This window comes from Neomonachus schauinslandi, chromosome 9, assembly GCF_002201575.2.
Source record: "Neomonachus schauinslandi chromosome 9, ASM220157v2, whole genome shotgun sequence".
Classification (NCBI taxonomy): Eukaryota; Metazoa; Chordata; class Mammalia; order Carnivora; family Phocidae; genus Neomonachus; species Neomonachus schauinslandi.
In genome coordinates, this window is record NC_058411.1 from 93,533,764 (window position 1) to 93,558,377 (window position 24,614).

Sequence of the window (24,614 nt, forward strand, 5' to 3'; positions counted from 1 at the left end):
GAAAATGAATGTAAACTTTTTTCTCTTCCTTCTCCCTTTTCTTCTTCTTCTACTTCATGTAATTTGAGAAACTAACCGTCATAAAGATTAGTTACTGGTGTGGTCACATGGATTATAAAATACCAAATCATTGGATGAATTATGTCTGACCAGTTTTTGATTATCTGTAGGCACATCTTATTTATGGCACAATCTCCTTTTGTAATTTAGTACTCGATCTCCAGTCATAGTTCTAGCCTGGGCATGGGTACCCTGCCATCTGCCACAAGCCTGTAGCAGTTGATTGGGATGGCTCAACTCTTTCAAGTCATGTCCTTTCAAAACTTGGATATTTTATCTGTATTTTCAAATATATTTCCTCTTGGTATTTATTTAATCATATGAAATATTTCTCACTTGGATGACTTTATAATTTAAGAAATTCCCAGTCATTGAATCCCTAGAAAAGGAAAATGTTATTTGAATAGGAAAGGTCTTACATACATGAATAATATTAATTTGATGAATTCTGAATGTCTAGGATTGGGAGAACTTTTAATTTCGAATGCTTATGCTTATGTTTGTGTCAGTAAATGTACTTTTAGGAAAGGAAATAAAGTGGAAATGATAATGTCATGTAGTCATTGTAGCTTTTCAAATTTGCCTAATATCTTACATAGCCTTTCCTAAATAACCATTATTGCCTTTTATTACTATTTCAGCTCATTTATTCAGTTCAGTTGTGTCCACCCATAAATGATTTAGAAAGAAAAATATAATTTAAACATAGTTATTGGTATGGATTTGCTTTATAGTTATTTTAAAAGTAACTGTGTCCTGAAATTCAGCTATACCCCTGCCCCCCTCTGCAATTTTTCATATACTGTGTATCTTGAATACTTCTGAAAAATGTTAGAAATGGGATAAATCTAGAATTGAATTCTGATACTCATTTTAACCTTCCTTTCTTTTAGACACTCTATGAAGTTATGTGGAAATGAGAGAGATTCATGAAACCCCTTCACCAGGAGAGAATGTCTTTCATAATTGGAGCTTTGCTTCTGGTTTTCACAGGACATTGACACGGCAGTGGAGCCATGGCTGCCCTGCCTGCTATTTTCAATAATTCACGGAATATCTGAACAGAGATGCTTGCCTTGGATTTACAGATTTTCATCCCGATACCTTGTTTACTTCTTTGGGGCAGAAAAGCTTGCACTAATTGCTCTCCATGGTGGCTAATCTTTTCAAGAGCCTGATTTTACCTTACATACATAAGCTTTGCAAAGGAATGTTTACAAAGAAATTGGGAAATACAACAAAAAAAAAAGAGAGTCATCAGCAGAAAAAGGATCAAGACTTTCCTACTGCTGGCCAGACCAAAACCCCCAAATTTTCTAATACCTTAAAAAACACTGTAAAGAAGATTGCAAAGTGTTCATCTACTCGCAACTTATCCACTGAAGAAGAAGAGGCTAATAAAGAGTTTTCCCTCTCACCAACATTCAGTTACCGAGTAGCTATTGCCAATGGCCTACAAAAGAATATTAATGTAACCAACAGTGATAATGAGGATCGGCTTCAAGAGTTATCTTCAACTGAGAGTTCCTATTCAGAATCACTCAATGAACTAAGGAGTAGTACAGAAAACCAGGCACAATCAACACACACAATGCCAGTTAGACGCAACAGAAAGAGTTCAAGCAGCCTGGCTCCCTCTGAGGGCAGCTCTGATGGAGAACGCACTCTACATAGCTTGAAACTAGGAGCGTTACGCAAACTGAGAAAATGGAAAAAGAGTCAGGAGTGTGTCTCATCAGATTCAGAGTTGAGCACAATGAAGAAAACTTGGGGAATAAGAAGTAAATCTTTGGACAGAACTGCACGAAACCCAAAGACAAATGCCCTGGAGCCAGGATTCAGTTCCTCTGGGTGCATTAGCCAAACACATGATGTCATGGAAATGATCTTTAAGGAACTTCAGGGTATAAGTCAGATTGAAACAGAACTTTCTGAACTACGAGGGCATGTCAATGCTCTTAAGCATTCCATCGATGAAATCTCCAGCAGTGTGGAGGTTGTACAAAGTGAAATTGAACAGCTACGTACAGGGTTTGTCCAGTCTCGAAGGGAAACCAGAGACATCCATGATTATATTAAACACTTAGGTCATGTGGGTAGCAAGGCAAGCCTGAGATTTCTAAATGTCCCTGAAGAAAGATTTGAATACATTGAAAGTGTGGTATACCAAATTCTAATAGATAAAATGGGTTTCTCAGATGCACCAAATGCTATTAAAATTGAATTTGCTCAAAGGATAGGCCACCAGAGGGACTGCCCAAATGCAAAGCCTCGACCCATACTTGTGTACTTTGAAACCCCTCAGCAAAGGGATTCTGTCTTAAAAAAATCCTACAAACTCAAAGGAACAGGAATTGGAATCTCAACAGATATTCTTACTCATGACATAAGAGAAAGAAAAGAGAGAGGGATACCGTCCTCCCAGACATATGAGAGCATGGATATAAAGCTGTCTACTCCAGAGCCCAGAAGCAAGAAGAACAATTGGCAGTCACCTGATGACAGTGATGGAGAGCTGGAATCTGACCTCAATAGAAACAGTTATGCTGTGCTTTCCAAGTCAGAGTTTCCAACAAAAGGAAGTACTTCCAAGTCAAGTTCAAAATCACACAATGCTAGAGCCAAGAATAAAACTGCTAGTAGCAGCAGAATTTCAAATAAATCTGATTATGATAAAATGTCCTCACAATTGCCAGAATCAGATAATTTGGAAAAACAAACTACAACCCATTATGCAGATGCTACACCCCTCTGGCATTCACAGAGTGACTTTTTCACTGCTAAACTTAGTCGTTCTGAATCAGATTTTTCCAAATTATGTCAGTCTTACTCAGAGGATTTTTCAGAAAATCAGTTTTTCACTAGAACTAATGGAAGCTCCCTCCTGTCATCTTCAGACCGGGAACTTTGGCAGAGGAAACAGGAGGACACACCCACCTTGTATGACAGTCTGCAGGATCAACATTTGAATGTGGCCGTTCAGGGTGTCCAAGGGCCGAGTGAAATTGAGAACACAGAAACTGTGGATAGTGGAATGAGTAATGGCATGGTGTGTGCATCTGGAGACCAAAGTCATTACAGCGATTCTCAGCTCTCTTTACATGAGGATCTTTCTCCATGGAAGGAATGGAATCAAGTAGAGCAAGGAGCTGACTTAGGTTTAGATTCATCCACCCAGGAAGCTTTTGACTATGACACAAACAGTCTATCTGATCAGCAACTAGATGTTTACAATAAAGACCTAGAAGACTTGGGAAAGTTCCACAATGACCTTCAGGATGACTCTGAGAGCTATGATTTCACCCAAGATGACAACTCATCTCCATGCCCTGGGTTGGATAATGAACCACAAGGCCAGTGGGTTGGCCAATATGATTCTTATCAGGAATCTAATTCTAATGAGCTATACCAAAATCAAAACCAATTGCCCATGATGTATCGAAGTCAAAGTGAATTGCAAAGTGATGACTCAGAGGATGCCCCACCCAAATCTTGGCATAGTCGATTAAGCATTGACCTTTCTGATAAGGCTTTCAGCTTCCCAAAATTTGGATCTACATTACAGAGGGCTAAATCAGCCTTGGAAGTGGTATGGAACAAAAGCACACAGAGTCTCAGTGGGTATGAAGACAGTGGCTCTTCCTTAATGGGGAGATTTCGGACATTATCCCAATCAACTGCAAATGAATCAAGTACCACCCTTGACTCTGATGTCTACACTGAGCCTTTTTACTACAAAGCAGAGGATGAGGAGGACTATAGTGAACCAGTGGCTGATAATGAAACAGATTATGTTGAAGTGATGGAACAAGTCCTTGCTAAGCTAGAAAACAGGACTAGTATGACTGAAACAGATGAACAAATGCAGGTATATGATCACCCTTCGTATGAAACACTCTATGAAACCCCACAAGATGAGGGTTATGATGGGCAGGCAGATGATGTGGTTAGTGAAGGGGGATTGGAACCATTAAATGAAACATCAGCTGAAATGGAAATAAAAGAAGATGAAAACCAAAACATCTCGGAACAGCCAGTGGAAATCACAAAGCCAAAGAGAATCCGTCCCTCTTTCAAAGAAGCAGCTTTAAAAGCCTATAAGAAGCAAATGGCAGAATTGGAAGAGAAGATCCTGGCTGGAGGTACTCATGTTTACATGCTACATTTTGAGCTAGTTGTATTTTAACATTGGTGGTGCTTCTTTAGAGCATGTTTTGTGTTTACTCTTGGAGAAAAGAATGTATTTGCAAGAAATTTGCATGTTTATTTTGAGAAGGGTATTATTTTACTCTGCTCCCCCTACAAGTTGAGCTTGATGATTTAAAATCAAAGTGTTTTCAAGTAGGTCATACTAAAAGGAGCCCTACAGTCTGTGGATCAAGATTTCTCTGCTAGCATTGGTACAAACCCCACTTCATATTAACCAACTTTGTGGCATCAGTCATGAATAAAAGGGTCAGTAAAGTCAAAGAGCAGCCTGAGATTATTCTTTGATTCTATTAGGTTTATAGGGATGAGGAAAATGGTGTAGTTAATCTTAAAGAATTAGGAAAGATGGACCCCCAGACTTACCAATCCCTTTCCCATCAAATCTATAGTTTGAAGCCTTCCAGTAGGAAGAGGTGGGTTTGCACAACCAACCCTAACTAGTCCCATGAAGGACCACTGCCTCCCTCACTGCTTATTGATGCAGCTGAGAGAGTACAATAGAGCCAAAACCTTAGGCCATGCCTGAATGGTCATGAGTCACTCTTTAGTCAATATTGAGTAGAGTCAAGTTCCCCTTTAAAGAGTGGATTGGAAGTCTCTCTCCACTTATGAAAATGAAAAGAGTACCTTATTCAACAATTTTACTTGATTTTTCTGGGGGAACAATTTTGGATCATCCACGTGTGAAAATTAGCCACTTAAAAATGAAAACTTTTTTTTTTTTTACTTTTTATTTTCAATTAGACTTCACTCCCACTTACCCTGATCCCTTACCATTTACTTTATTTGCATGCTTATAACTTTATATCTCTGGGATAGTTTGATACTATCTCAGTTGTAATGAATTATATATTTTAAAGTTTTCCTTATTTATGGCATTGTAGTCTTTAACTGAAGTATTTACATAATATTTCATAAAGGTATATATTTATGTGATCAACTGGTACTTGCCATTATGAAATAATTTGAAATAATAACAATTTCTGCAGCCAGTACCTGATTATAGCATCTTTGTCTTGAACAGAATTGTGATCAGACACTCTTCCAAACTGGTCATTTTCTCATTGTTATGGGTAGATTCTTGAATAATCAGAAAACTTTATTGTTAAACTGTTTCAGGCCCTAAGGTTATTGAAATAGCAATTAAGATTATCTGCTCTAAAAAAAAAATCTGTCTATATAAAACAACACACCCTATGTAATTAAAGAATAACTTAAGTCAAAGGGATCTTGGGTGCATTGGCTGTGACTTTGTTGTTGATTTCAGGAGGCAATTCTCAACTATATTTAAAACCAATGGGAAAGTGCAGAGTAGTCAAAATTTTATGCAAATAATAATTCATATTGGAATAATAGCTATCTTTTTTAAGAGTGATGTTTAATTGTTAGATATCCTTATTACTGAAACTCAGTTAATAGGATAAAGGCCAGCAGTTTGCCATTGTATTTTATTTGCTGTGGATTCAGAGAAGTCTACTCAAGAGCATATTAAGACTAACCAGTGTGTGTGCATGTGTGTCTGTTGTGATGTAATAGATGTTTTAATGCCAAGTGGTTAAAGTATCTGAAATATTAGGCAGTATTATAAAAACTACAAAAGTATACATTTCAGGAAAAAAAGGGATCTTCATTAACTTTTAAAAATTCTAAATTAGCAAACATCTACAAAATAAATTGCTATTGGTATTGACCCTTCAAGTAGTTAACAACCTTAATCATCCAGTGGCACTTATCCTTAGAGAACAGAAATACACTTAGTTAACTACACATCACCAATTTAAGAATCCTAAAATAGGTAAAACAACATTGTACGATATACCTTACATACTAGCCCTGGCTACTGAGGACCTAGACCCCCCTCCACCATCTTGGAGCTTGGCTTGTTATCCTTGAGCCAGCTTTGAATGGAACCTGTTGGGGATCATCTATCCTAGAGGAAATCAGACACACATCCTTAAGATGCTCTTTGGTTGCTTGAAAGGCACCAGATTGACTACCCAGGAGGCTGCAGTAGCCTAGATTTTAAAGGCCATCTTTTCTCCCTTTGGCAGGAGTCAGGCAGTTGTCTCCCTCCTGTGCCACCAATATGCCTCAGGAGGAAGGGCAGCCAAAGAAGGGCATTTTTCAGGCCCCTTCACTGCTCAGAGCATCCCAATGAGGTGCCAATCGTCATGATGGATTTTGTGCCCAAGGCCATCTGCTTACTGGGCTTTGGGCAGATGCCAACAGATTTTTCTCTCCATGACTACCTAGTCGTCATTAGGTAGCAGTGTTATCTTTTCTCCATTACTAATCTGGCAAGATTCAACTATAGAGCTCTTGCTGTAAAACTCCATGGGATGCTGTTTCCCTGATAGAGCTTTATGGAATTATAAGCTCATAAATGTAAATTATTTCAGCTTTTGTCTTCAGGGGTCTGGTAAAGAGGAATTCTAAAGACCCCAATGTTTAAACATATGGATATTTGGTCATATTGTTTTTGAGAATCTTCACCTTGATTAGCATGCCAGTGGGAAAGAAATTTTGGAGCATGTGTAGCCAGAACTCCATGAGGTCATATTCTTCCCTTGTTGCTGAACCCTGCTGAGTGGTGCCTTTTGTGTAGCTAGCCTGAATCACACACCATGATAGTGACTCGGATCCCCCACCTCCAGCCCTGCACCACCCGTCAACTGGAATTAACTGTTGTCTCTTCTGAATTCCCAGATACTTGTCTCTTATGGCACTGGCTTCCACCTTACATAAGGACAGTTCATACACACTTCTCATTTGCTCTTCTAATCTAGAGATGAGAGGTTTGTCTTCTTTTTTCATTTGCACTGTGCCTAGATAAGTGCTTTATATGGAGTTGGCAATGAGTTAATATGTGTTGGATTAAACCCTGAATCAAGGGGAATAGGATACTAAATAAAAATAATAAAAAATACAACAGGCTTCAAAGTTAAGTCAAAATCTAAACTGTGGATTTAATTGCTAAGACTATGACTTTATATTTTGAGAGTTCAGAAGTATGGTTAGAAATAAAATATTATTATTATTATATTATAGTAAATTTTAAAATTTGAGTATAGTTGACACATTAGTTTCAGGTGTACTACATAATGATTTGACAAGTCTATCCATTATGCTATGCTCACCACAAGTGTAGCTACCATCTGTCACCGTGTAATGCTTTTACAGTACCATTGACTATGTTCCCAATTTTGTTCAAGACAAAGATGCTGTGCCTTTTATTTCCATGACTTATTCATTCCATAACTGGAAACTGATATCTCCCACTCCTCTTCACCCATTTTGTCTATTCCTCCATCCCTCTCCCCTCTGGTGAACATCAGTTTGTTCTCTGTATTTGTAGATCTGGTTCTGCTGTTTGTTTATTCATTTTTTTTTTTTTTTTAGATTCCCTTATGAGTGGAATCCTATGGTATTTGTTTTTCTCAGTCTGACTTATTTCACTAAGCATAGTACCCTCTAGGCCTATCCTCGTTGTCACAAATGGCAAGATCTCATCGTTTTTTTATGGCTGCATAATATTCATGTGTGCATGCACCAACACACATCCCACATCTTCTTTATCCATTCATCAATCGATGGGCCCTTAGAGTGCTTCCATTTATTGACTATTATAAATAATGTTGCAATAAGCAGAGGGGTGCATGTATCTTTTTGAATTAGTTAAAGCCTATTATTGAGTACTACTATATACCAGATATTGTCCAGGCAGTTTCTCTGTTTTTATTTTTACTTCTTACAATACCACTATGAATTTGATTCCATGATTATTCCATTTTAAAGGTGAGGAAACTGAGATGCTGATAACTTGCATAACTTAATGTCTTACAGGTAGTAAGGGGTGGATCTAGAGTTAAATAGATGGTTATTTTGGTTATTTAGAGCAGTCGTATGCTTACTCACTTCAGAGATTGTTTATTCATGTTTTAAGGTGGAAAAACATGAAAAAGGGGCAGCATTAGCTACAGGCTTTTACAACTAAAGGGTTTTCTTTAAAAAACAGTAATAATACAAAAGGTACTAAGGTTTTGATATAAAATAGTTCATTCTCAGTTTTTCTGCTTTGAGTCCCTGGTACATCTTATAAATCAAGGCTTGTAGAGCCCAATAAATACTGTACAATACCAGCCCGAAGGATGATGTATTTGAAGTCTGAGTGTATTTGACCTGGAATTAGAGTCTAACATCAGTTTGAAGTAAATTTTCTTTAGCAGAACAAAAATCTTGTTTTGTTTTGAAATGCCATTCCCAGGCTGTCTGTAGATTCTGAAAGAGACTGTGACATCTGTAATTAGCATAATTAATGATATTTTTACCATGGTGTGCATTTTGTTTTCTAGTAGTTGTAGAACTTTGTGGAAATATTTTGGCTTCCAACAGATATGAAGTTGAATGTAAAATGTTTTCCTAAAGTTGAGACTTCATTACATTAGACCGGTGGTTCCGAGTCTAGCCAATTGTTGGAATCATCTGGGGAGCTTTCATAGTACTTGTTGTTGTTTCCAACAAGAGTTGTTGTAAAATTATTAATTATTAGGATGCTGTCACTAAATGTTTTGATTTTGTGGTTCTGTATTGGGGCCCATGGATCTTTATTCAAAACTGTATGTGTTATTGATGAATTATATGTGCCTTTGTAAATAACACACACACACACATAAAATCCAGAAAATTCCAAAGGAAAAAGTAAAATTAATAACTTCTATTCTTCAGAGAAGAATAGAAAGATAGAAGAATAGAAAGATAATTTGTTTCTGACACTCTATAAACACACATACACTTCCTTTATTTTTAAATTTAACATAAATGGTATTACATTTCATATATTCATGTTCTGCACCTTGCTTTTTTCACATAATATATATTTGAAAGATCTTATTATACGATTACCTGCTGTATTATCTTTAGTGACAGAGATCTCCACCATAGTTATTGTGTAATTTATTGACTCAGTGCCCTACCATTGAACAGTGAAGTTTCTTACAAACTCATAAACAATGCAGACTTATTAGCTGCCTTTGAGCAAATGAGATAACATGTATAAATTCCTAGTTGTGAAATTACTCGGTCAGTGGATTTCCTCCAGCTTTGGAGAGTTAGGATCTCAGGAATTCTAGGTCAATTCATAGCACCTATCATAACTGTAAATTTATACTTGTGTATATAATTATATAGTTATTGTAGATCTCTGCTATTAGACTAGCTGGTAGAGTCAATGAGTGAATTTTTCTTTCTGTTGCTATTGTAATGCTAGAGCCTAGGTCAGTGACATAGAGTAAATACTCAATAAATTTTTTTGGCTAGGGCACCTGGGTGGCTCAGTTGGTTAAGCGACTGCCTTCGGCTCGGGTCATGATCCTGGAGTCCCGGGATCGAGTCCCGCATCGGGCTCCCTGCTCGGCGGGGAGTCTGCTTCTCCCTCTGACCCTCCTCCCTCTCATGCTCTCTGTCTCTCATTCTCTCTGTCTCAAATAAATAAATAAAATCTTAGAAAAAAAAAAAATTTTTTGGCTAGATAAATATATGCTAGTCTATTCCCTCTGTTGCTGGACTACCTAGTTCCACATATGGTGGAGAACTCATAAAATTCAAATACACTTCAGTTGTTTGTCTTTCAATCAAAAGGACATTTTAAAATTATACATATTTTAACATAATACAATAGGCAAAGCATGATTGAGAATGAAAACATGACTTTTCCTTCTTAGCTCGTTCACATCTGTGAGAAGGCTAGCTATTCTTTCTATGATGATGTAACCTATAGATCTACAAAAACAGTTGAATTTACTTAAATTCCAGACTTAATGTTTAAAAAGAATAAATATTTCAACTAAGTTTTGGGGCTTTGCTGGCCAAATCTATCAAGAGGTGCCTCTCAAACTTTAGGGTTCAGGTCAGGAGGGATGAGGTCTGCCTTTTTAAATATGCTCCGTAGGTGCTTCTGATGCAGGTGATCATTAGAACACATTTAAAGAGTGCTACTCAACATTGTGTAGCAAATACTCCACCTGCCCACGTAGAGTTGTTTTAGCTCTTCTTTTCAAATTAGAAGAGATAGAATCAGTGTAAGGAAACACAGGAATAATTTTCATAACTTAAAAACAAATACAGAATGATTTCCTAGTTTTTCAGAGCAGTACATTTATGAAAAGATTTTGGTAGTATCTATACATTAAAGCATAGGAAAGCAATGGATGTATTCCTTGAAAGGTGTGTGTAAACTGAAAATTTTAGAAATTATCTATTTCAGAGATTCTAGGAGATTTTGCTGTAGAAACCATTCAATGCATATTTTGTCTACAAATAAATTCCCGTCATCCTACATAACCCACATTTACCTGTTTTTGCAAGTTTGAGGTTTGTTTCATTATTATTGTTATTATTAGTATTAGTAGTAGTGGTACATCTTTACTCAAAGTAAGCATCACAGTACTGGTCATAGTAGAAGACAACCCATTTGTCAAATGTTCTATTAAAATGCAATGCATAGCAATAAACTTTTCGACATTAGAATTACCTATAATATAAAGTGATTGTTTCAGTTTTTGAAATAAACTATGATGTAGGAAGGAGACTTGTGAAGAGTGAAGTGGCCAAGGGCCCCTAGAGACAGCAGAAACAGCTAGCATCTCTACTTCTTGCTAAACACAAAACCCAAATGCACAGGGGGTTAATTCTTCTCTATCCTTCTAGGATGCAGGAGTGGAACTCAAAGAACATTTGAAAAGGGAGACAGATAATAATGATGGTGTGTATAAGGAGATTAGTTCCAAGTGGAGCCAAAAGTTTTCTTTTGTTCTGTTTTTCTTTTCCTTGTTCCTTTTCTTTCTTTCTTTCCTTTTTTCTTTCTTTCCTTTTTTTTTCTTTCTTTCTTTTTCTTTCTTTCCCTCTCCTTTCCTTTCTTTTCTTTTCTCTTCTTTTCTTTTTCTTTTTTTAAGTGAAGCCAAAGGTTTCAAAGTATATTCTGGTGTGAGAGAGAACTAAGAGAAAGAGTAGAAAACCAATACATATTTAATGCCTTTCTAACAGATTCAGTTCTAGAAATTTTAAGAACATACTTAATTCTCACTATAATCTTGGGAAGATATTATATATACACATATATTATATATATACATATGCATATATGTATATATATATAATCTTCACACTTTAAAAATGAGATGACTGAGTCTCAGAGAAGCAAAAGCAGATCCATGTCATACAGCTAATAAGCGTGTTGATGGAATTCAATGTACATCTGACAGAATCCAAAGTCTGATGCTATTTCTGTGACATCCCATTGCAGTTGTGGGCAAGTCTTATCATGAAAGGGCATGGCCCATGTGCTTCATGGTCAGCCAGTTTTGTGTTAATTGCTGTAGTAGTGATCTCTATTAACACAAAATGAGTAATAATGATTTGGGCTAAGAGGTAGCATCACATTTTTAGGAAGTTTAGAAATCTGGAAGGGTGACATTTGTCACATTAAAAGACTTTATTAGGAGTAAAGAGGTGCTAATAACAGTAGTTTTTGAGGACTGAAACCATTTTATAGAAGGCAGGGAAGAAATTCACAGGGATACATAAAAGCCGTCTATTAACAGTAACAATAAAAATATAGAGTTCAAAGATTTTATTTATTTATAATTATTAATGGCTCCCAAACTGTGTACCTGGAACACTTATCTTTGTAGAAAAGTTAAAAACAGGGCACATTTTTTAAGAAAATATTAACTGACAATGAAATGTGGTGATTTCCAGATTGTATTAGGAGACTGCAGTGCAAATTTCCAAATTCAAGAGATTCAAGAGTGTTATGTCAAAATCTCAGATAAATAGGTTTTTCTTTGTTTGTTTCTGCTAATGTCATTGTCCATGTTTTCCTGCAAGTTCAAAAAGAGAGATATATTCTATAGAAATTAATACTCATTTGTGAACCTTCTGCGTGGAATGAAATAGACTCTGAACCTGATGTAAGATACAGTGAAGTATAGCCTATCAGTTGTTATTGATTAGATCAAAATGGGAGACGCTAGGACCTGTAATACATGTACCCACTGAGGTAATTCAGGATCTGAAGCTCAGGAGCAAGTGAGGGGAGGAAGTCCAGTGTGGCAGAGAAGATCTGCCACATTGGAGATAATATTTTATCTGGAGATAATATTTTGGGTAATGGGTGACTACTAAACCATCTGCGAGTCTAACTCTGTGTGTCAGTTAAGGAGGAGAGAACCGCTGGGAGCAAAGAGTATTGAGGACTGAGGTGAGCAGGAATTTGCTTTTTGCTCATAGGGCCTCGATTAGAATTAGGTGTTTCTCTTCCAGATTCTATGTGCTTACCTACTGCCAGCCTAGTTTATGATTTTGGAAATTAAATGTTGGAATTCAACTGTACAAGATGGAGACCTGAGGTGGCAAAATGTTGATTTACCTGACAGCACTGATTTATCAGCAGACCTATAATTACAAACTATTCTCTCAAATCATAGGCTACCTCTCAAGCTATTAGATCATTCTCCCATTTCACATAATATTATTACAGGCAATGTGATTATCCAGGTGTCATTTCTATGTAACTTGTGATAAAAGAAATTGTTGACTACATGTAACAGTGGCAACAATAAATGACAGATTGAATATGATCTTATTGCTCAGAGATGTAGGTTAAGCTTCCCCTTTTCTTTTTTTTTTTTTAAAGATTTATTATTTATTTGACAGAGAGAGACACAGAGAGAGAGGGAACACAAGCAGGGGGAGTGGGAGAGGGAGAAGCAGGCTTCCCACAGAGCAGGGAGCCCGATGCGGGGCTCGATGCGGGGCTCGATCCCAGGACCCTGGGACCAGGACCCGAGCCGAAGGCAGACGCTTAACGACTGAGCCACCCAGGCACCCCAAGCTTCCCCTTTTCTTAATGCCTTTTCTGATGCTTAGTGATGTCTTGTGGAAAGCCCATGGTTTTAGTTGTCTATATCTGTTCTTTAGTGATTGTAGTTAAAGATACACACACTCATGGACAGCCACACACACAGAAAATATGAATTCACTGTTTGCTTGACATGGGTATTTACTTTCTGAGGGAAACCAATAGGAAATTCCCAAGTTGGTCATCATTCCTTTTGCATTTTCTAAACACATAAAGCAATTTTAATAATTTTAAAAGTTAACTATCACATATATTTAATCCTTTTAAAACATCAATGAGATAGACTATAGCCTACCTCCTCAAGTCTCTCACCTCAAGGTAATTAGCAATAGTTATGTAGATTGTAAAACCATCAAGTGATGGGACCAGGTATCAGCCCAGGACTTCTGTATCCTACTCTGGTACTCTTTGCACAAGAACACGTTCTTAGCTACTTGCACACATTTATGCTTCTTTCTCCTGGACATTAGAGCCTCTGGTCTGTAAAAACTTCTGGGGCTATGTCAAGGTATTTCTCCCCAGTTCCTACAGTTAGTTGTTCTTAGATTTTAGAATGCATAAAAATCACCTGGAAGTACTTGGTTAAAAATGTAAGTTATTTGGTCCAATCTCCAGTTGGTTCCAATGCAGAATGATCCATGAATCACATTAAGAAATGCTTAATGGCTAATAGTTAATAGATCCTAAGTGCTCTTCTGCCTTCATTCTTTCTTGAGTGATTTCATTTGCTCCTTTGGCTTGAGTTCCCATCTGTGTGCTGATGGTTCTAAATCAGTATCTTTGGGCTAACTCTCCAAGCCCGTATACATTTATATACATTTATTCTTCCTATCATTAATTCAACCACTAGTGAACTCATTCAAATAGGGTATCTCTCAAGCCTCATGCCTAGCACTGAACTCTTTTCTTCCTCTGTCTCCTAATCCTGCTTCTCCTCCTGTCTCAATAATGATACCACGATCCTCTTGTTTGCTCAGATAAGAGAGTCATCCTCTTTGGCTCCTTCCTTGTCACTCTATAGTAGACATTTGCTTCTTTTCTGGCCACCCATAATCTGAATTCCTTTCTTATTGGTGTTCCTGAGTGTGTGAGTCCTTGGGGGGAAAGAGTGCCCTGTATCTTATTGCAGAAGCTGAAGGGAACTGGAACTTCCTTCTCCCCATGCCCAGCAGCCTTGGCTTGAGCACATGACTCAGAACTGGCTGATGGGAAGCTTCTGCCAAGGACTTTGAGTTTGATCCATCATTTCACAAGCCCTGACATTTTTGCCACATAATTATCTCTCAAATACAGCTCTTTTGGTCTCCATTGTCTCCATCCTTGTTCTAGCAACTGCCATCTCTTGTGTGGACTATATTAGAGCTTCCTAATTAGTCTTTCCATCTCTTTGTCCTGTTACCCCTGCCCCCTCCCCCAGTCTGTCATCTCTCTGCATCCAGAGACACATACAAATCTACAAAACTACAAAAATAAGTCATTGTAGTTACTTTTAGGATGAAGTCCAAACAACCAGTGAACCCATTGTGTTGAAGATGCGTGTTTGCTTACTGTCCTCCTCACACGAGGCTATAAGTTCACAGGAAGCAGGGGCTGTGCCATATACCCTGGCATCTCTTAGGATGCCCACTGTGACAAGCAATGAGACAGCAGAACATTATGGTTAGGAGCATGGGCTCTGGAGTCAGCCTACAATTGTGCAATCTTAAAACAAGTTGTTTAGTCTCTCTGTGACTCACTTTCCTCACTGAGAAAATGAAGAGATCCTAAGAGTATTTCTGTGTGATAATAAAACAAAAATAAGATGGACTTTCAGCTGAACCAGTAGGTAATCAGTAGAGAGCCAATCTACCTAAGAAGCATAAAGACTTCTTCCTCTGATCTTAAATAATTTCTGAAAAACATGAGCCAGAAGCCAAAGGCTACAATTACCTTCCTATGTATTTTTTAACTGAACTAAAATTACCATCCAGAATGCATTTTGGGAAGTGATCAATTATGTGATTATTTTTGTGGTTCGAACCCTTGAAAGACTCTGGGCACAAGCTGCTCCACGCAGTATTAATAGCTAGTTATTGATGTTTTCATGAAACACAAAAACATGCAACTGCTTGAACTCCCTGGCTTGTTAACTGCTTTGCCTTGGGGCAGCTTCAACAAAGAGAACCAAGTAAGTCCATCAACATTTATTGAGTGCTTAGGAAGTGTGATGAGCTCAAGATTAGGGCCCTGGGAGGAGAGAAAACACAGTATGCAAAGACTTAGATTCTTTCCTTAATGAGGTTACAGTCTCATTCAGGGCAATTCAACATTATTTCTTAAGCTAACTGTTGTGAGAAGCATTGTGGTTTATAACCAAATATTATTATTAAATTGTTTATTTAAAAAAATACTGATTAGCATGTATCTGAATGTATACTGTGTGGGGCATCATAGAAGAGTAGACACAGAAAAGATAATTTATAACTAAATGACTAATGACAATTACTTTTTAATTAGTAATTATTATTTAATTCATAGCTATTAGTTATTACTGCTAATAAGTTTAGAATATAAAAAGGAGTCATAACATTAAAAATAATAACTGACATTTATTCAACCCAAACTATGTATTAGAGGTAAGCACTGTGTGTGCACTTATTCAGTTGAAGTCTCCACACACGCTTGAGAGGTACAGCAGACATCTCTGGAACTCCGGGTCACCCTCCTGAGCCTTCCTCTGGTTCTAGTCTCATCCTTCACTGATAGCCTACCACCTTAGCGGTGCCTTCAGTCTTTCAGATTTCTGAGTTGAAGTCATCCTCACGTTCAGGGATTCCCTCAGCAACCCTCAACAAGGGTGTTCAGTGGTTATTAGGTAAATGATGCAGACATCCACTCTGTAGGAGATGATACCTCTGGAGGTCCTGAGTCAAGTCCCAATTGTCTGCAGTGGCAGCCTCAGTAAGGCACCTCTACGTTGTTGTCTCCTCCTCCTCTGCGTCATTCTCCCTGCTCCTCGTTCCTGCTTTCAGATCATCTCCCAAAGAAACTTCCTATCCTCATGTCTTTGCCCCAGCTTCTACTGGGGGAACCTAAACCAAGACCCAAGGTCAAGAGTATTTACATCTTCATTTTATCAATGGGATGACAGAGCCTTGGCCCATTGAGCTGTGTCACTTACCTAGCTCACTCACTTTAAGCAGAACCAGGGTTTGAACATCTGCTCTTCATTACTACCCAGCCTTTTGTGAACAATATAAAGGTACCTGTGAAAAAGGCCTAACTAATCACAGTAAGAATACCTAGGTTTGAGGGGCCTTAAAACTGATCTCAGGGCAGTGAGGTGAATTGGGTTAGAAATTATTGTTAGTGACAGTAATAAGTGAGCAAAAACACTTTTGTATTCATTGAAAAACATCAGGGCTTGGGGTACCTGGGTGGCTCAGTCACTAAGCGTCTGCCTTCAACTCAGGTCACAGTTCCAGGGTCCTGGGATCGAGCCCCACATTGGGCTCCCTGCTCGGCGGGAAGCCTTGCTTCTCCCTCTCCCACTCCTGCTGCTTGTGTTCCCTCTCTCGCTGTGTCTCTCTCTGTCAAATAAATAAATAAAATCTTTAAAAAAAAATAGAAAAACATCAGGGCAAAACTGTGTAGAAGTCAGCAGGGCTTCCATCATCCACACCCCACCCCCCGGGTCCCCCAATCTCCCAATGTCCTGGGCTGGCAGTTCTGTATCTTCTGATGATTAATGTGTCCTGTGGCCACCTGCTCTCTGCTTCATCCTCTGCTGCCCTTCTCAACATTCCTTTGTACAATGACTCTGATATTTATTGTTACTGATTTTCAGTTAATAAGCTGTATCTCCTGGGAGTGTTTGCATGTTTATGCCTTTTCTGTTACACAATGGCAGGTTTTTCTGCTGATGAAGGCATTTTAAGCAGTGGCAAACAGGTTGGGTATAGTTTTTGGATAGCAGAGCTTGTCCAGATATCCTGAAATCGTACCACTTTAGCAACTAAGCACACATAAGGCTGGGCTTGAATGAAATAATCTTTGAACAATTTGAAGGTTCTACATTTTGAGGTGGCTGATCAAAAGAAAGGGAAAGAAACAGCATTCTTTCTGGCCATGTCCTTGGGAGGGACACAAGTGTGTGTGTTTACCTGTGTGAATGTGCATGTGTGTGTAATGACCTAACTGTACAAGACTCTGGGCAAATGGTGTTCATTGATGACTTTTATAGACAATATAGAAATAAGGAGCAAATACAGTAAAAGATCAGAACCTGGCTGCATAAAATTAACCATGATCACAGTCAAATATGTTCTCTGCCTCCCATGGTCACATTATTTTTAAAACAAAAATTTAAACAAAACTAATTTTTACATCTCATTCATGAACTTTGTCCTAAATTTTGCTTGTTACAACACTAAATTATTACACGGGTGCTTGATCCTTATGGCCTGCTGCATGGGTAACTCATTTTCTACCCACAACTTAAACATTTAGTGAAGTATTAATTAGAAGGATTTCCTTTTCTTATGGAAAAGACTAGGTCTTAAAGCCTGCAGAAGAGTTACATCAAATTTATGGTTCAGGGTCTGATGATTGCTTTGTGCTGAGTAGTATTATTGAGTTATGAATGTATTAATTTATTTCTGTAATTTGATTCTATTGGTGGCTTTGATTTCTCTGGCATTGTTCAATGTGAGTATAAACGGTTTAGAAAGAAAAGTAGTTTATAGGGAAGGGAGTCATTTCCATGTCAAGGTAAATCAAATCACATTGATAAGAAAACAGTTTGATTACAAGACTGAATAAACATGAGGAATGCTTGGACAAGCCTAGAAGAGAACTCTTCAGAGAAACTTTGTCCACCCTGTTGTCCTTCTCCATTGCGTTGGGGGATGATTACTCAGGTTTGAAGTGTAAATAACTTTTAGAGAATTGTTTGTCATATTCCCTGTGGCACAAGGTATCATGTTTTGGAAACTCAGACTCACTCTTTTAAAGTTCAACAGCAGAAAACAAAGGAAGGCATTTGGACTTAATGTGGCATTTCTTAGACTCATGGGTTTCTAGGCTATCAGGGAACTTCTAAATCATTTAGGCCACTTCTGTCATTTAACAGTTGAGGGAAATGAGTGTCTAGAGGTCAAGTGGCTTTTTTTTTTTTGTTCCAGATTGCACAGTAATTGTGCTCAAGAACTTAGAAACTGGTTCTCCTCATATAGTCGATTGTAAAACTACACACTGAATTGCAATAGAAGGATGCTGCTAGTCAAACAGCTGTTCCCTCGATGATAGCATAGATGCAATGAATGACTAATTGCCTCAGAGCCCACTACCTAATTTATAGAAATACAAATGCAAAAATGCTCAGTGCACTTGTATTTACCAATATTAGAATGAAAATCTGAATATACAAAAAATAAAAATAGAAGGAAATGTTAAAACATTTTTGAATGAGGTTAGAGAAACATCATTACTTTTGATATATCTTAATTCCTAATTTTCTCTATTAGGCGATAAGAAAAATGATTCTTTCGATCACCGTTCTAACTTTATGTCATTGTCATTGAATTTTGGGGCTGGAATGGCTGGACTGGGTCTTGCAGATTTTGAGTACAGTTGTTCCCAAGCCCAGATGTGTGCCAACATCATCTGGGTGTATTTTACAAAGGTTCCAGGCTCTCAGTCCTGAGGATTCTGATTTATGGGTCTGGAGAAGGACCTGGGGATTTGTATTGCCACTAGGATTCCCTAAGTTTCTGAAGACCAGCCAGCTTGGAAAACTAATCCAATTCCCTTGTTTCACAGATGAGAAAAGCTTAAAACCCAGATATTATATGCCTGGGTCTTTTTGGGGGGATGGCAGGTCAGCACATTGAGTGATGGGAGAGGGAGAGCCAGCATCTTTAGGAAGTTGATCCAAGCTTCAACTTCGTGAAAGCTCTCACACTGAGCTGCTTGAACACATGTAACCTATATGTCCTTTTATTGTTTGTTCTTGTGGGCTAGAAAAAGCTTGTAACAGGAATGAACTCTCTAGTAAAATCCCCCATTGTATATAGTACAGTGTCATGGTAGAGTCATTGAATTAGTTCCACTCCATGGGGAGAGCCAGAGGGAGGAGGGAGGGTGGGAGGTGGGGGGAGAGAGAAATTTAAATAATGCCAGTGATGCTTCTTGCCAATTCATTCAAAGAGCTTTTGCCCCTGAGTAGACTTCTCTGGCTTGCTCTCTGCCCCAGGAGGCTGACCTCTGTCTACTGCATCCAGTCTCCTTTGCCAGCAGGCTTCTGGTCAGGTTTCCAGGAGGTCAGATGGAGGAAGGGAAAGGAGGTCAGGGTATCTCTTCTCACTTTCTGCTTTGGAGCCTTAGCTCTGGCTTGCGGTGTCTGTCTGGTTCATGGCTGTGTCAGCCACCACAGCAGCTCTCCCTGAGCACTGGGCACACTGTTTCCTCCCCTTTGTCCTTAATTAAGCCCCAGGCACAGTAACCATGTCCCACAATATCTAGACTCTAGGGCCTTATCATCCCCTTTTTGTTCCCTTAACCCAGCTCTCATTCTGTAATTGGTCCTTTTCTTCTTCATTTGAACCACTGGCATTAATTCTGCTTCCTGCAGGCACTTAGATTAATACAAGAAGGGAACAGAATTATTTAGTCATTCTAAAGTTCCTGTATGGTGCCAGTATCTCCTTGAACCAACAGTGATTTATCTTTAAGAATACAATGATGTGAAATTCTCCTTTGCACAATTACTTGATTTTCATTGCACATTACATTTTATCATTTTGAATACATATTTTTAAAAAGATTTTATTTATTTATTTGAGAGAGAGAGCATGAGTGAGGGGCAGGAGAGGCAGAGGGAAAGGATGAGGGAGAAGCAGGCTCCCCGCTGAGCAGAGAGCCTGACATGGGGGCTTGATCCTAGGACCCTGGGATCACAACCTGAGCCGAAGGCAGATGCTTTACCGACTGAGCCACGCAGGTGCCCCTTGAATGCACAAATTTGTTGACACAAAAGTGTACACACTATACTCTGTGAACTATTTAAGATGTTTTCAAAGGTGATTTGACTACAGAGGCTTTCCTCCTTAGACATTGACTTCAGAACCTCCTTCCATGGTTAAATGCAACTTCACTGTACATATCATAACAAAATTTAAAACTGGGAGGGAGATCATAGAGCGAGAGAACCAAAGTAGAAAAAAATTCAATTGATCTAACTCCATAACCTATACTTTACTGTGTTCCAAAAGTCTGAAACAAACCCTTCAAAGTACGTCACAGAAGGATATAAGTTGGTACAACCACTTTTAAGGACAATTCGGCAATATCTACCAAAGTTTTAAATAGACATATCCTTTCTTCCATTGTTTTTTTCCTTTTATGAATGATGCTTTGGATATACACATTTAAGACTTTGTCTCCACGTTGTCCTATGTAACACAGTATACAACCTAAACATCCATTGCCACATATAACTTAGTATATAACCTAAACATTCAGTGTCATATGAAACACAGTATATAGGTTAAAGATCCATCAAAGGAGACTTGTTAAAAATGTATAATGTATTCAGACAATGGATTAGTCTCCTGACCTTGTAAAGAATGAGAAATATCTAGATGCTTGAGATATATTAAGGTGAAAAAACTCTAAGATGCATACAGCATGTTATGTCAGCCTATTTGTGAAATATATCCCTCCGTTTTTTTTTCTTTTTTTAAACATAAACATATATTTTTTGTATAATAAAATAAACCATATGCCATGGTGATGATGGTGAGAACTTAGAGACATTTACTGCTAATTAACTGACTTCATAGGAACTCATTATCTCCAATTAAGAGTACCTCTGTGTGGGGAGCCCCCTTCAGATTCCACTCCCTTATTCCAAACACTTTAAATCTAAAACCCATTGCTGGGTGCCTGCCCCTCTGTCACTAGGGAGTGGACTCAAGCTCTGACTTCATTTACAGAGAAATTCCTGTGTGCTCCATCACTTGGGAATGTGGAAGCTGATTTCTGCAGGTGCTGAGAAAGTTTTCGTCATCCAAAATGTCAGCGACACAAAGGAGAATGTAGAAGAGTATTATGCCAGGAATTGGGGAGAGTTCAGAACAACAGGACAAGACTCCAAAAGCCCGAGCAACTCACAGAGAGGTTTCACACAGAGGAAAGGTGTTAAATCAAAGAGAGCAGGGTTTACATTTTTAGATGAAGCCATTGGCTGCCGGAAAGAGATTGAAAAGATGAATATGTGGTCATAAATTCCTCTATCTTAAAAGGCATTTTGGGTAGTAATACTTCAGCGATTTTGTAGGCTAGCCATCTGGGACTTGAGGTTGCAATGAATTATTGCCATGCTAGGGGCTTGCAAGCCAAGTTGAGAAGTTTGTTTCCAGACCACAACCTCTTTCCTTTCCAGGGACACTTGTCTCTATATACCTTCAGTCTTTTATTCATTCCCGAAGAAACTTTGAACCCTAACCATTTGTCTCTAAATGCTAAGTGAATAGTGTTAGAACACTTACAGGGGAAGTCGCGGGAACGTCTTGTATAAATTGGACAGCTATCTTTTAAAGTGACACTACATCCAAAAACAGTCCAAACTAATTTCTAATATTAGAAGTCAGGTTAGTGGTTACTCTATCATATAGACAATCTGGTACTATATTTCCAATGTATATGGATGCTAGCATAATTAATAAATTATAAACTAATTTCAATGTATAATTGAATTAAAAGTTGCTATTGCTACAATCAATTGATGCTAAAATAGCAAAATAATTATTGACATTTTCTGATTGCTTACCCAATGGCAAGCATTGTCATTATCCTTTTGGATATATATATATATATTTGCACAATGATCAAATGAGGAAAATACAATTGTTACCTTCATTTTATAGCTGAGGAAGGCAGGGAATAGAGAGTTTAAACTACTTGCCTAGAGCACATTATGAAGAAACTCAGAGTGGAACACCTTGGTCTTTTTGGCTATAAAACACTTTTATCCACTTCACCGCGGTGTCTAAAAATACAACTACTATTGAAAGGGAAACCTGAAAAATTATGGGAATGCTAAAAAGAGCCACCAGTACTCAAAATAGCTGGAAAAGGTGATGTTAAACCTGAGCCAGCGATTTCTCTTTTAAAAAGCATTCCAGGCTTAGGACGCTTTTAAATGGAAAGCACAGAGAGTCCTAGGACAGGTCTCTGCTGAATGCTAGCTCCTTTGGTTAGCCCGAGCAATATAAAATACATCACATTTAGTCTTCACACTGGGTCAATTTCTTGGCAGTTCTGCCCTTCATGGGGGAAAGCGGTCTGTTTCTGGTGACCTAAGTAAAGTAAGGGCGGAAGGCTCATTAGCTTAGTGATTCTCTTTACTTTACCCAGGATCCTCTGATCTGAGTCATTGGAGTTTTTCCAAGTTTGTGCGGTCATAGAAATTCAGAGGTAAAAGAACTGTGAAGTTCTTCATTTTGTTCTGGTCTTCTAACATCTCACATCACCATTTACAAAAGTATATTTAGAGAGTACATCCAGCAATTTGTTTCACTTGTGGTTTTTTGTGTGTCCTATTAATTTTTTTCCAAAAAAACTCATATACGTTTATTGTATAAAGTTTGACAAGTGCAAGAAAATCTCAATTCTTTTACCAAAAATGGGAAATATAAAAGTGAGCCAGTTTTGTGTGTGTGTGTGTGTGTGTGTGTTTGTGTTTGAGGACAACTTTTGAGCAAGAAAATTCTATTTACATGTATTGTTTTAAAACTAATATTCAATTTATTAGTTATAAATTTTTTAAAACATTGTTTTCTTGTACTTTTATGTTAAACCTGTATATCTTATTCTATTTATAGATTTAGTAAAATTTTAAAAATCACTTGTTAAAATCAAGAAGGTTTTGAATTAATGTTATCTTCCATTTACAAATGAGGTTAACTATATAACTGTAAATGTTTAAAATTAAATGTATACATTAAAATATTTAGTTTTCTCTTTGAGCATTTTAATTGACTGATAAACAGAACCTTCCCAAGTGGTTAAGTAGTTTTTTAAAAGAATAAGTTAAACTTATAAATAAGGTGAATATTAAGTTCTCTTACACATTCCAACAATGTTTAGAAACTTAACTAAATTCTTGGGGCACCCGGGTGGCTCAGTGGGTTAAGCGTCTGACTCTTGATTTCTGCTGAGGTCATGATCTCAGGGTCCTGGGATCTAGCTCCTAGTCAGGCTCTGCGCTCAACAGGGAGTGTCCTTGTCCCTCTCCCTATGCTCCTCCTCCTTTCCCCCCCCCCCACTCTCTATCTCACTCTCTCTGTCTCTTTCTGAAGTAAATAAATAAAAATCTTAAAAAAAGGAAACTTAACTAAATTTTCTTTGAATAACTAAGATCACAATTCCAAAATCAATTAATTATGTTTAAATTTAGAATCCTGAGGCTTATATGTTAGCTTAATAAATTAAATTGTTTAAAATATTTCTAATAGTTTACTAAATACAAAGAAATGTTTCCATTTTTACAAAAGCATTTTCCTAAATTTAACACATTTTTTTCTGATTGTGGATTTGATTTATCATCTCCATGCTAAATTCTAAACATTCCTGTTTAAGGCCAGTTGAGATTACAAATCAGTGGACAATTTGGGGCCTGGATGCAGTATTTGATTCTCCCTGTGTCCCTTACCTACACACTGACCTGCTTGTTACAGTTGCTATAACAACAGAGACTCCCTGTCCTTTAGAGGACATTGGAATCTCCTGGGTTCAGACTATTGTTATGTAATATTTGTCTACCCCTGTTGAGCTCCTTTATAATTCTCTTCGTGGCTTGCTTCATGTTTCACACTTGCTTGATTCTCTTAATACATTTTAATGTTTTCCCGTCTAGCCCAAAACACTTTTTCTTTGTATGCCATCGAATATTTTACACACATATGTAATACGTTTGAAATCTCATTTAACTTTATTGCTCTTTTGTATTGTTGAAATTCTGTATTCTTTCCAATATTGTTCCCAACTGGCAAAGCCACAATGAGCTGGAATGACATGACATTGGATACTGTATGTCCCTCCGGTCTTTGGCTCCACAGACATCACACTGAAGTCAAGCTAATGACAGTAAGAAAAAATAATCACCACCTAGAATCCCTCCATAGACATTGCTACTGTTGACTTTGAGCACATTGCCTTCCAGAATTCCTATGGTTAAAGTGTTTCAGGGCTCAGTTCTTGGACTCTTTTTTTCTACTTACACTTGCTTTTTAAGCATCCCATTCAGTTCACCAATTTTAAATGCATGTATATGCTGATGACAGCCTCTTTTATATCTCTTACTACAGACCTCTTTCCCAAACTCTACACTGTTATGATCCTACTGTTACTTGACTACTAGAATCTACCTAGAATTTAGTCTAGAATC

At 37.8% G+C, this 24,614-nt stretch overlaps 1 protein-coding gene across 2 annotated transcripts in view; it reads left to right on the top strand.

Moving 5' to 3' along the window:
• The first annotated feature begins 951 nt into the window (after positions 1 to 951).
• The window catches only part of UNC13C (unc-13 homolog C), a 547,141-nt gene continuing 523,478 nt past the window's right edge, over positions 952 to 24,614 (top strand). The window contains exon 1 of one of the 2 annotated variants that reach the window (XM_044917815.1): positions 952 to 4,202. In XM_044917815.1, the coding sequence (XP_044773750.1) occupies positions 1,211 to 4,202 (2,992 nt within the window). In that variant the 5' untranslated portion in view covers positions 952 to 1,210. The remainder of the gene's footprint in view (positions 4,203 to 24,614) is intronic. The other variant, XM_021693930.1, reaches the window with a different exon arrangement.